Source organism: Eretmochelys imbricata, chromosome 3, assembly GCF_965152235.1.
Source record: "Eretmochelys imbricata isolate rEreImb1 chromosome 3, rEreImb1.hap1, whole genome shotgun sequence".
Lineage (NCBI taxonomy): Eukaryota > Metazoa > Chordata > Testudines > Cheloniidae > Eretmochelys > Eretmochelys imbricata.
In genome coordinates, this window is record NC_135574.1 from 100,425,746 (window position 1) to 100,439,447 (window position 13,702).

Genomic DNA, 13,702 nt, shown 5'->3' on the forward strand with positions numbered 1-13,702 from the left:
ACGGAATTAACACACAACTGCAGCCCAGCTCAGATGCGTGTTAAAGGCCCACCTGCATGCCTAGGGTGGCGGGGACAGGATCGGGGCTTCCGGCGTGCCCTGCATGGTGGGAATCCAGGGTTGGGGCTGCTAGCAGGCCCGTGGGGTCAGGGGCTCCAGCAGAGTCTGGGTCCAGAGCAGTTACCCAGCCCCACGAGCTCTGGGGTCCAGGTCCAGGGCAGCCAGCCCGCCCCGCGTGCTCCGGGGCAGCCGACCAGTCCCGCGGGGTCAGGGGCTGCTGGCTGGACTGGCAGGGTCCAGGGAACCAGCTGGTCCTGCGAGCTCCAGGGCCTTACTGAAATCCCAGGAGGCAGGCGGGCAGAAGCCAGGCCACATCTAAAGGCCCCTCCCCCAGCCTTGCAGGAGGAGCCATTGGACCCGGGATCCAACTGAAGACGAGGGACAACTAAGGAAGAACAGGGCAGGGAGTTGGGGTCATAGGTTCAAAACTAGGGATCCAGATGGAGACACCGAGCAGAGAACCGTAGATAGCCACACGACTCCTCAAAGCTGTCTAGGGAGCCAGCAGACGCCACCCAGATACGTGAGACAAAGGAGGAATGGAAATAGGCCCCACAGTCACAGCACACCTCTCCGTCCAGCATCCTCCTCCTGGTATTGTATATATGGCCACTTTGGAGCTTGCCAGTTCGCTTTCAAACCATGCCAAGGGAACAATTCAACACGGCCAGGAGGAGGCTGACTAGGAGGTCTCGTGACTTCGTGGGGCCATGGACAGGGTGTGCGTATTTGAAAAGGTGTGGGGAGAAGTGCAGCCAGAACCTCTCCAGGAGGTCTTGGAGGAGCCGGAATAGGGGCTGCAACCTAGCATGTTCTAGATGGACATGCGCCAGGGTCACCCTCACATAGCAAAAGGGGCAGGCATCGGGGATGGGGGTGAAGTGCGCCAGGTACACGCCCGTGCTCACGGCTCTATTGAGGAGCCACCAACCAACATCCCGGACAGGCCATGGGAATAGGGTGCAATATAGACTGATCCACTGGGGTTCCTCACCCTCTACAGGTGGTAGAAGGTCCTGCCACTTGGTATCGTGGCGGGCACAACGGTGAAAAAGTGAAATGTGTGGAGAATGAACGTGTAGAGTTGTTCCCTTGGCGTGGTTCAAAAGGTGTCTGGGGTGGGCAGTTGGCCGGCCCTGCAGGGCCCGGGGCCATGTGCTGAGGTCCAGGGTAGCCAGTCAGCCCCGTGGGGTCCAGGGCGGGCAGTTGGGTGGCCTGCGCAGCGAGGGACAGGGTCAGGGCTGCCGCTGCCCTGCCAACTGGCCCCTGTGGCCCACAATGTGTAATCAGTTGAGAACCACTGGTCTAGAGCGACAACCTCGGAAGCCTGCTAATGAGCTTTGCACACACATCAAAAGGAGACTTTATCCCAACACGTTTATGTATTTAAAAAATACTTAAACCCATTGGATAGTAATTCTACCACCTAGCTAAAGACAGAATGACTCAGGAGACTGTTAATGGGACAGAGAGCCTTTCAGCTTTAGGTCACAGGTTCAAACCCAGGCTGGTAGTGGCCAAACATTATCTTTTGATGGCCTCAGCCCAATTTCACATTTTGTCATCTCTGCATAGGCCAGGAACAGAAGGAGCTTAGACACTGAGCTACTGAACCCATTTATATACACAGGTAGACCCTAGATGGATGGAGAGGCCTAATTTACATTGTTGCAGCTTGCTTAGTGAAGAAACAAAAGATTTCAGGCTCCAATTTTAAAAGGTGAGAAAAACCTCACAGGTTTTCGGGTTACCAATAGCTCTAAACATTTGCTCCTAAAGGCAGGAGGCCAAATTCTCTGTTACTCTCCACGCAAGACCAATGACCGTAAACAGGTGCTACAAAGAACTGCAGATGTACACTGTAGTCCCAGGCCAATCCCAAGAATTATTTCTACATAGTATAGGACTATTCTGTCGTGTGCGTGCACAGAGTAAGTTGCTATTGTTTGGTCAGAGGGCACGCACACACCAATAATCAAGCTTGATACTTACACTGCATTTTTCATTCATACATTTTAAACCTGTTTAGAAAGGTGAGCAAGTATTACCTCAGTTTTACAGAGAAGTAAATTGAAATACAGAGTGGTGAGTGATTTGACCAAAGTGATATAGCAGACCTGGGAACAGACCTCAGCCCTTCTGTGTCCCAACCCTATCAACTGACCCTTTGGCTCTTCCCCAAAATAACCTTTGGAGAGGCTTCTGGAGAAGCAGACTAAACTTCCAAGATGTGTACTGGATTTCTGGAGGGCACCTAGGTGCAGTGTGTTACCAAATCCAGTCTGGGAGAAACAAGAATCACTTAACTCAACTTTGGAATGGAACAAGACGGCTTTTTAAAAGGCATGCAGAAGTCCTACTCTTCCTGTCCTAAACTGCCTGTGAAGTTGCATACCTTATGCAAACCGTAAGATGAATATAGATAAGGCAGTTCGTAATTATTCACACTGGACCACTTGTTAGAATCCCAGGGGGTATGTATGATTTAAAAGATAGCATCTTGACAACACAGTGCCTTCTAACACTATACTAGGTGTAGACTATGCAGACTGATATGAAGAATTCTTTCTACTGAATCAACGCTATTTTTTATAGCGCCAGGGCTTTTAGCAGGAGGTGCTGATGAGGCCTAACCTTACTAAACGTGTGAGTTCTGTTGAGATCATCGTCTGAGATGGTATTATTGTAGAACTGAAGATTGAGGACACAGAGACTTCGATGATCTAACCAACCCCTATTTTTAAACTGAAAAGCATGGCAAATAAACAATAAGACGTAAGATGGCAAATGGTATTACCATAAACTTCAAGGGGTTTTTTAATTAAAAAAAAGTCTTTAAAAATGTCAAATACGATCAGTATTTTACAGATCTTAACTGAGACTATTTTCACTTTTGTTATTGAGTCATACCTAGTAAACAACTGAGAGTACACATACACAAATAAAATTTGAGGAATTAAAGTAGTAGATTATACAAACCTAAAATAAAGCTTAGATGTGATAAAAATCCAACCATGAATGACTAATAAAAATTACACCATTTCCCAACTAGGGGAGAAAAAAAATAAAAATCAACCAGCAAATCTTAATAGAATACACAGATTTTAAACACGGTTCCATTTCCGATTGTCTTTGGCTAATAATCTAGCAGCCTGTTAGTTCATGCTAGATCAAAGCCACTGCTCATCTATTTACTTTAATGAAGACATCAGTAAGTTCCCTACTTTACAAGAGTCATCCACAGTCTTTAAAGAGACTGAGGCCAGGTCTACATTACAAATTTACATTGGTGTAACTACATTGCTCAGTGGTGTGAAAAATCCACCCCGCTGAGCAAAGTAGTCGTACCAACCTAACCCGCAGCATATACAGCGCTGTCAACGCGCGGGGGGGCGGGGGAGAGAGCTTCTCCTGTCGACATAACTACCACCTCTCATGGAGGTGGATTCTACGCCGACAGAAGATGCTCTCCTGCAGCTGCGCCCCTGCAGTGCGGTATGTGCAGACAAGCCCTAACTCCCCAATTGAAGAAAGCATTTAAACATATCCTTAACTTTAACCTGATATGCAAGTTCCGTTGACTTATGCCACTGGAACTTAAGCATGTAGTTAAGCACTCTCCCTGTGGGACTAAACTTGTTCATATGATCAAAAATCAAGAACATTAATCCACCCGCACCGCCCCACCTCTTCATGAGCAGGAGGTCAAGTAAAAGGGATTTGTGCACGCAAGAGCTGACTGTGCCGCCTCTACTCATGTCGGATGGTACCTTATTACATGGGTAGTCCCGCTGATTTCAAAAAGGCAGTGCTCAAGATGAGGGAGGACATCAGTATCTGTCCCCCAGTGATTAAGTAGACAGTACTGGTGAATTACAATTGAAGTGTCCATCTTTATGTTTAGTCCATGGATTAATATTCGACCCCAGGGTTTGAAGAGAGGATCTGGCTGACATTTAGGTTCAACATTTTCATTTAAAAGAAAACTAGGTGTTTACATACCACCATGCTAGACACCTCTGAAAAAAGCTAATATAGACAGACAGAAATAAGGAAAACTAAGATGGCTTGAAGAGGGATATGGAGCTGCTTTACAAAATAGTCATCTTATCATACATCCATAAATGCCACTGTTTGCAGCATACCTTTGATCAGTTCAACACATACCTTATCTAGTCTCTGATACAAATAGACAGGAAGAATGGAGTGCAGATGATGCACAAACTGATTCACCACACAAATCAAAATGAAGCAGCAGGCTGGAGATAATTCTCATCCCTTGTTACACAATGTCACCAAGTTCAGACCAAAGAGTGTTTCATCTGGATCAATAGAAAAGAGTCTTCACATAGACACCAGTATGATGTCCTGCTCTGTTGTGTTACGGGCTAAGCAACATTAACAGGCACTTGGCTAGGCTGTGGTGCTGGAGACCCGCTGTTGATGGATTGCTGAGGAATAGCAGCTGGTTCCATTTTGCTGATATGTGTTATGAAACGTAGACGGAGTTTCAAAGACGGTCTTAAATTGCAAATAATTTTCTCTACCTATAAAACACGAAACAAAAAAAGACCCCTCAGGATACATCGACACTGCAGCTGGGAGCATGCTTCCCAGTGCAGGCAAACAGACATGCACTAGCTCTTCTCAAGCTAGTGCGCTAAACACAGCAATATAGCTGGGGGATAGCAAGGGCAACGGCTCGGGCTAGCCACTAAAGTACATTCCCAGGGGAGCTGGTCAGGTTTGTGCTCAGGCAACTCACTTGAGCAGCAACTTGTGCTCCCTTGGCTACACTGGTAGCGCATCCGTCTTCCCACACTGGGAAGTATGTTCCCAGCTGTCATTTAGACGTACCCACAAACGTGGACAAAGCATTATCAAAACACAAAGTAATTTGACACATTTTTAATGCAAGAGAGGAATGAACCCTAGAACAATACGGCAAGACAGATTTATCGTAAGTGTTACCTAAATGAATCCCTGAATCTCGTCAGTTCTCGTCCCAAAACCTCCTCGATTAGGACTCAACCAAAGCCGTGCAAAATGCATTCAGGAAACATAACACTTATCTGGACTTTACACTTTGTTACAAAATAGAAACCTGCATCAGGTTTCAGTAAAAGATTAATTAAAGTTCAAGAATCCTTTTGGTGAACATGGGATGATTTATGCTTTTGCAACAAAACCAGATGGAATTTGGTTATTTAATTTGAACCCAAAGCTCAAAGTAAAACTCAGAAGGTGTGGATTGAAACAGCACAAAAATCTAAATATAAATGCTTATGACGTTTATATAGCAGCACTCCTATTGCCATCTCATAAAGAAAATCAAACTCTAGTCACAATTTCCCTGTGGTCTGAAATTTGTCTCAAAATCTGACCTACAGCTTTTAACGATGAAAAACTGTACCAGTAATTGATTGGGAATGGACAGACTGATCAACTGTGAAGGGATTTGTGATCCTTTTACATTTAAGATCATACACAAAAAGATCCTGGTACAAATTGTTATATTAAATGTACCCTTGCTTTTAGCTTCAAGGTATATTGTTAACTTACTTGATCTTTCACGCTGTCCCCGGTAAACATGTACTTCATATGATACAAGAAATCACATATGGGATCCATGTAGTTCAGATGTGTACTGCATTGGTCCACATCCAGAAGCATTTCATAAAACGCCACCCCAATCTGTTTTCATGAAATGAAAATAAAAAGTTTAAAACATTGCTGTCTGGATTTACATGCTATATTTTTAAGTTTATTCTTTTGTGAAGGAGAAACATTTATTATGTGCATCTTCTACTTATCTGAACTTCCCGGTAAATATCTGGTTTCTTGTGAAAGAAGACCGACAACTCTAAGGTTATGTCTACACTATGACCCGGCAGTGTGATTCCCCTGCTCATGTACATATGCTCACGCAGGCGCTCATTGAGCTAGCACGAGTACACCCAGCATCGTGGCCATGGCAGCACAGGCAGCGGCAGCAGAGGCGCGGTTGTGCCGAATACATACCAACCAGTTTCAGGTGGATTTGTATGAGGCCTGGCTCAGCTGAGCCTACGCTGCCCTACCTGCGGTACCCCAGCTGCACTGCTATTTGTGCTCGTACTGGTTTGATGAGAGCTAGCATGAGTATGTGTACATGAGCAAGGGAATCACCTCCTAGCTCATAGCATACATGTAGCCTAACTAGCCCCACGGTGCCTCACTTTGGAAATTACAATAATTTAATAACCGTCCTAAAAATCTGAATTATGGTAGCTTTATTCATGTAGTTTGATACCCAATGCTTTTAATCAGATTTTTACTATGTCCAGAGTCAGCAAACTATTCCTCTTCAGCAAAGTTCTAAGCACAAACTTAAGTCTCATTGACTGAAACAGACTTTAAGCGTGTGCTTATGTGATTTGCTGGAGGAGAGTGAATTTTATGGAGAAGTAACGAGGTGGTCAGTGGACTAAAGAGACTAAGAAATTTTAAGTTTTTTCCCTTTACTTTTCTAGAAGAGTATTATACTCTTGCTCTACATGTGGAATACAGATATAAAAAAAATCTATTTTCTTCCTCAGGGAAGAAAGAAGCCACTGGAGGCAATATTTAGTGTCTGTTTACAGTATACAGCACTCAGAAGCGTGCTAGACACTTTATAGAAATGTATAAAAAGATGCTCCCTCCTGCCCTGAATAGTTTATTTTTCCTCTTTTTTATTCTTCAATCTTTTTGCCGTAGGGTTTAGCAAATTAGTGCTGGCGAATGATGGAATTTGTTGCAGTGTTGTCTTTCTGTTGTGATATGTGTTATTATTTAAAGAAGGGTTAAGGGATGCCTGAAGCACAGAATATGCATTTTTTGTTGTTTTGTAAGTCTAAAGAAATAAAATTAAACCCAAGAGTCAGCATAAGGTAATAGGAGACAGTGACAAAGAAACGGGAGAAATAAGGAGCAAGGTCATAAATATACAATAACAAGGTTACATGATTACTTAGCTACACTATATATACACCTATTCCATCATATGTTCACACATTACATCCAAAAACATTAAAATAATATTAAAGTTGCATAGTCAAGAACTCCTAAATGTCATGTTAAGATAGGAAATTTGCCCCCCTTGCAGGCATGTAGCCCTAATGTTCTTTTAACATAAGAAATTACATTAAAAAAAAACCCTCCGTCTTTTAAAAAAGACAACTGAAAAACAAAACAAAAAACCCAGAAGTTGCCTTCTGTGGAGTCATACTGACCCCCAACTTAGATCATCAGCAGGGTTTTGATCTTAAGATCCACAGCACAGACCTCTACCAGTTGAGATAATAGAGTAACTGGTAGCCATAGTCAGTTGCTAGCCTCTATGTAGACCAGTCACTGGAGCAGAGGTGGGCAAACTATGTCCCGCAGAACCGTCCTGCCTGGCCCCTGCGCTCCCGGTCTGGGAGGCTAGTCCCCGGCCCCTCCCCTGCTGTCTCCCCTCCCCCACAGCCTCAGCTCGCTGTACCGCCAGCGCTATGGTGTGCCGCTCCTTCAGGCAGCACTGGCGGCGGGGCTGCGAGCTCCTGCATGAGCTCCTGCTGCTCTGAGCAGCATGGTAAGGGGGCGGGGAGAGTGGGGGTTTGATAAGGGGCAGAGGGTACCGTGGGCAGTCAGGGGACAGGGAGCAGGGTGAGTTGGATAGGCGTGGGAGTCCCGGGAGGACTGTCAGGGTCGGGAGTGTGGATAGGGGTCGGGGCAGTCAGGGGACAGGGAGCGGGGGGTTGGATGCGGGGTGGGGTCCCAGGAGGTTGGTTAGGGGCGGGGGTCCCAGGAGGAGGCGGTCAGGGGACAAGGAGAAGGGGGCGTTGGATGGGTTGGAGGTTCTGAGGGGGAGGGGGCGGATAGAGGGCAGGGGCCAGGCTGTTTGGGGAGGCACAGCCTTCCCTACCCGGCCCTCCATACAGTTTCGCAACGCCGGTGTGGCTCTCGGGCCAAAAAGTTTGTCCATCCCTGCAGTAGAGGGAGATAAGATACATACTATTTCCTGACAACAGAGGAAAGTAAAGACTCAGGATTCCTCAGTTAATTCCAAATTCTGGAGAGGAGTATTCTCTAGTAGTTAAAGACCTCTCTCCCCCGTGCCCCCAGGCTGTTTGGCCCACCTCTGTTCCTATACATTCCCCAGTTTGTGTCTGTATACTCCCCCCCCTCTTTTCTCCTCCTTCCCCATTGCTGCTATTCACCCCACCATCTCCTATCGCCAACCCCTGGCTCCTACCCCCTTCTGTTGTCCTCCCATCCTCTGGGTCCTGCAATTCCCTCTCTCTCTGCCCTACCCCTCCTGCAATCCAGTCAGGATAGATCTTCCTCATCCTCCATGCTGCTGGTGTACTGAGGTACACCAAGGGGAGCACTGAGAATCTTCAGAGAATTTAGCTGCTACACGCTAATAAGTCTAATAATTTAGCTTAGCATGTCAAAGCTGGAACTTTACAGAGGCTTATAACTTGGCCAAATTTGGGGAAATTTCACATGGCTGGCAAGATGCATCCATGACACTTAGGTGACTCCCCTGCCAAATTTCAAGCATTTACTCCAAAACATGTAAGTAATGAAACAATTGCAAGATTTATACATTTTTTTTAAAAATCATGGGTACATGCTCAGAAACAGTGGAAGCATTTTAATGAAAACTTTACAAAAAATATTCAACCTGAGGCAGATAGCCAGCATCAAAAATTTCAACTTGAATGGCTGAAGTTTGGCAAAGTTGTACGCACCTGAAAAAGGGTCTTATAATTAGGTCCCTACCAAATTCATGGCCACAAAAAACGCATCATGGACCGTGAAATCCGGTCTCCCTCTGGGAAATCTGGTCTTCTGTGTGCTTTTAACCTCTACTATACAGATTTCGCAGGGGAGACCAGCGTTTCTCAAATTGGGGGTCCTAACCCAAAAGGAAGTTAAGGGGGGTCACAAGGTTATTTTAGGGGGGTCATGGTATTGCCACCCTTACTTCTGCGCTGCCTTCAGAGCTGGGCGGCTGCAGAGTGGCGGCTGTTTGCCAGACACCCAGCTCTGAAGGCAGCGCCCCACCGATGCAGCACAGAAGTAAGGGTGGCAATACCATACCATGCCACCCTTACTTCTGCGCTACTGCCTTCAGAGCTGGGCTCCTGGAGAGTGGTGGTGGCTGATTGAGGACCCAGCTCTGCATGCAGCAGCCTAGAGGTAAGGGTGGCAACACCATAACATGCCATCCTTCCTTCTGTGCTGCTACTGGCGGTGGCTCTGCCTTCAGAGCTGGGCTCCCAGCCAGCAGCCACCACACTCCAGGTGCCCAGCTCTGAAGGCAGTGCCCTGCCAGCACCTGCGCAGAAGTAAGAGTAGCAGAACCACAATCCCCGCTACAATAACTCTGCGACCCCCCCAACAACTCCTTTTTGGGTCAGGACCCTTACAATTACAACATTGTGAAATTTCAGATTGAAATAGCTGAAATCGTGAAATTTACGATTTTTAAAATCCTATGACCGTGAAATTGATCAAAATGGACCATGAATTTGGTACGGCCTTACTTATAATGGAGAGCTTTGGGCAACCTTAACTAAAGGCTTAACTAGCGCAACCAGTCCTGTCTATAATTTATTATGCATACACTGCAACAGTGATAAAATGTGTGTATATATTTGACCCTGATGTTTAATTTCTTTAAATGCTAAGTTCATTCTATACTAAAAAGTAATACATTTTCAATAAACTGGTGGGTTAGTTCCCTTCACGTAGCGAGCGCCATGAAAGCACAGGGTTCTGTTCACGCAGAGCTCACTGCAGGCATAGGCGCCGACTCCGTGGGTGCTGCGGGGCTGGAGCACCCATGGAAAAAAAATAGGGGGTGCTCAGCACCCACTGGGATGACCAGCTGTTGGCAGCCAGGGATCAACGGTTTTGCGGGTGCCTCAGCAGATGAGCTGTTTCCTATGGGCAGCCTGCGTGCAGCTGCGATCAGCTGTTTGGCGGGCCAGCTCAGATCAGCTGTTTCCCACCTCTCTGCTCTGGCAGGGGCTGAGTGAGTCTCACAAAAGAAAAAAAGCCTAAGGGTTAGGCATGGGCGGGAGTGCTGGGCTATCAGCAGCAGCACAGCCAGCCCCTGCTCACCTAGGGCCGCCCCACACCTCTTGGGCTGATGGCCACGTGTATGGTTGCTCCCTGCCAGCCAGGCTCGACTCTGGCCACAGCAGGCATCAGGTGACCCAAGGGAGCCCAGCTAGGCTAGGGCTGGGTGCAGTGGTAGATTAGGGGGAGGAGAAGCCCTGGACCCCATCAGGATTCGCACTCTCGGGGGAGAAGGTCTGGACCCCAGCAAGAGCTGTGCTGGGGGGCAGGCGGGGAGGAGAGGAGAATCCCCGGACCCCGCCAGGAATCGTGGGGGGAAGGGAGGGGAGGAGAAGCCCTGGACCCTGGGAGAAGATGTGGGGTGGAAGTCCCCGGCTCGGAAGCCCCAGCCACCATAGTGGCAGAAGCTGCAGGGCTGAAGCCCCGACCCCACTCTGTGCGGAGCTGGCCTGAGCCTCTCTTTCTCCCGTCCCCCCTGTGGAGCTGGCTGTCACTCTCCGGCTGTGGAGGAATTCAGCCCAAATCTACCCACACTGGTATCTCCATTTCCCCCATCATCACACAGCCATGAATGAATTTAGCCTAGGAGGCAGGGTCAGCATTAGCCCCATTTGGCAGGTGGGATCTAAGATGAGATAAGTCACAGAGATGAAGTGACTTTCCCAAGGCTAATCAGGAAATCTGTGGCAGAGCAGAGAATCAAACCCAGAACACCTGAGCCCGAGGCCTATGCATTTACCACGACGCAATCTTCCCACCCAAGGATGGGGTTGGGAGCAGGCACTAGACAGCCACCAGGAGGTGGGGAGCGGAGAGAGATGGGAAAAGGGACATGGGTGGGAAGCAAGAAGTGGGAAACATCAGGAAGGGGAGCAAGGACTTAGAGAAGAAACAAGAGAAAGGGAAAGGGGCAGGGAGAACGAAAGGAAGGGAGAGGAGAAAGACTCTCCACTGCTTGTCCCTCCCATCCACCTTCTTCCCACAGCCACCAGTGGCCTCAGCTCCCAAACAGGCCCTAAGGAGGTATGAAGCCCAGACTGAACATAATGTCTTTAAACTGGGATGTTAGTGAAGACAGCTTGTAGCTGAGTGTAATGACTTTAATATACTGTAATTCATGATAATGTAACGATATATTACTATTTTAATAATGATTACATTAAGATGCCAATGATAGACACACATTCCATGACAGAATATGAAAGAAGTGTATAAATATGCTGAAAATTGCCAGTTTTCGGGGGAGACTGACCCCCCCAAACACACACACCTCACCTTCACGGGTGTGTGTGGGAGGGAGGGAGCAGAAAGGAGTGAGCAGTGGGCAGGAGATGCTCAGGGGAGAAGACCTAAGGGGAGGGGGCAGAGCGAGGACAGGAAGAGGTGGAGTGGGGCAGAGTGAGTGCGGAGCCTTGGGGTAGGGAGCAGAGCCAGGATGGGGTACCCACTGGCAAAACCAAAAGTCAGCACCTATAATTGCAGGACTGGGGCTTTAATTTCAAAGATTTTCCCCTGCTTTTGAGTTTCAAAGACCAGGCTGAATTAGACTATAAAAGCCAGGACAAGAGCTATATTTTACCTCTATCATACACCGTGTCCTCTCTTGCTGAAACCGCTGTAGAAAAGGACCAACAAGGTGGTAAACGTAAAGTAACTGGAATTCTGTCTTCACTATGGGTATCAAGACTTCAGTGAGGAATCTGCAGTATTTCAAAGAGGACACATCACTGTTTTGTACATTTATCTTATGTTAAAGTAGTCATGCCACCAAAATCAACACCATTTTTCAACATTCAATACTATCGTCACTCATTAGGCTCAGACATTTATCACTACATTTGGGGTTTTCTTGCTCTACCTCAGACTGGTTGGGAGTGACAGCATTTTGCTATGGTGGAAATACAGTCAAAGTGTTTCATCCTCCCCTAAAACCCAAACTTGAGTGTTCATGTTAAAAATGATTGAACACTTGCTGAATAACACTCATAGAACCATACTTAGTCTATCAGCAAAAGTAGCCATAGGGATCATGACTGAGCTATGAATGGTTCACACAGTCCCAAGGGCTAGAAACTGCATAGGCTCACCCAAGATCAGCCTGGAGAATGAAAGGGAGAGTCAAATGCAGGCCTCTTGGGTTATGACACTGAAACTAAGTCTCTGAATAGGGTCACCTAATTGTCATGAGTACTTCATGCCATCTCCCACTTATGTAGACAATGATAAATCCAGGAGAAGAATATTAAAAGGTGAACTGAAAAACTAAAATGGAAGCTGAGTTAAAGCCCCCATACATGCTCTGAACGCTCCCATTAATAAGGCAGTATGGAAATACATTTTAACTAAATTTTTAATAAACTGCAAGGTATGAAATGCTACAGCTTCCTGGCTTGCTAAGGACATCTCCTAGTGTATCACTGCAATGTCTATTAATTTACAAAGCAGTTCCCCCACTGGCAACAAATGCTACATACAAAGATTGAAGACAAAATTACACAGAGTTGATCATAACGGATGGCATTAAGCAAGTGTATTGCCACTGCCAGTATAAGCTGCAGCCAAACTGTAACGAGTAAGAAAAAAACAAACACAAGCTAAATGAGATATAATATGCTTTACATGAGGGATCGGCAATCTTTGGCGCGCTGCCCACCAGGGTAAGCCCGCTGGCGGGCCGGGCCAGTTTCTTTACCTGCCGCGTCCACAGGTTCAGCCGATCGCGGCTCCCACTGGCCACGGTTCACCGCTCCAGGCCAATGGGGACTGCGGTAAGCAGTGACCAGCACGTCCCTCAGCCCGCGCTGCTTCCCGCAGCCCCTATTGGCCTGGAGCGGTGAACTATGGCCAGTGGGAGCAGAGATCGGCTGAACCTGCGGATGCAGCAGGTAAACAAACCTTACCCTGGTGGGCCGCGGGCCAAACGTTGCCAATCCCTGCTTTATCATACCCTGAGGTTATCACACTGGTGGAGAGCCCAAAGATATATTATAAGAGAGACAAGAACCAGCTTAAAAACCAAAAAACCCTACCATCACCCATGTTTTAGAGGATTTTTTTATTACTTGTTCTGGTTCGCTTTCTCTCTCCGCCATATACTTCTTTGTGTACATATTGGACATATTATTTTGCTGTACACAATACGGAAGGGGTGTCAAAAGTGTACTTTAAACTATTAGTTAAATTTTAAAAATCAGTTAAATTTCATTATACATACTTTGGAATGAGGGAAAGTTGGCCAATGCTAGAATGGTGCCACACGGCATGTGCCAATGCTAAAGTGTAGCTACAGCTCATCTCAGAGTAAGACTGATGGCAAGCTGTGAAGTCAAAGAGCTGGAATGGGTAACCAACCCACTCTGTCTCTGAAGTCAAGCTAGGACTGTTGATAACACTGACAATTCGATCATGGAGGACAATCCAGTATGGCTCCTGGCAAAACAAAAAACTCCAAATGATTTTTATTCTTTTAATTTTTAGACGAAAAGGTAATACTTTCTCCCCCACCTCCTGCAGATTACTGTAAATTATTAAAAATATTTATATAACA

The 13,702-nt window shown here is 46.7% G+C and overlaps 1 protein-coding gene across 2 annotated transcripts in view; it reads right to left on the minus strand.

The window, feature by feature from the left end:
- Positions 1-2,848: 2,848 nt before the first annotated feature.
- MED23 (mediator complex subunit 23) overlaps positions 2,849-13,702 on the minus strand; it is a 54,977-nt gene continuing 44,123 nt past the window's right edge. For both annotated transcript variants that reach the window (XM_077813050.1, XM_077813049.1), the window contains 4 exons: positions 13,370-13,584; positions 11,735-11,855; positions 5,623-5,754; positions 2,849-4,607 (listed from right to left, as the gene is read on the minus strand). In XM_077813050.1, the coding sequence (XP_077669176.1) occupies positions 4,449-4,607; positions 5,623-5,754; positions 11,735-11,855; positions 13,370-13,584 (627 nt within the window). In that variant the 3' untranslated portion in view covers positions 2,849-4,448. The remainder of the gene's footprint in view (positions 4,608-5,622; positions 5,755-11,734; positions 11,856-13,369; positions 13,585-13,702) is intronic.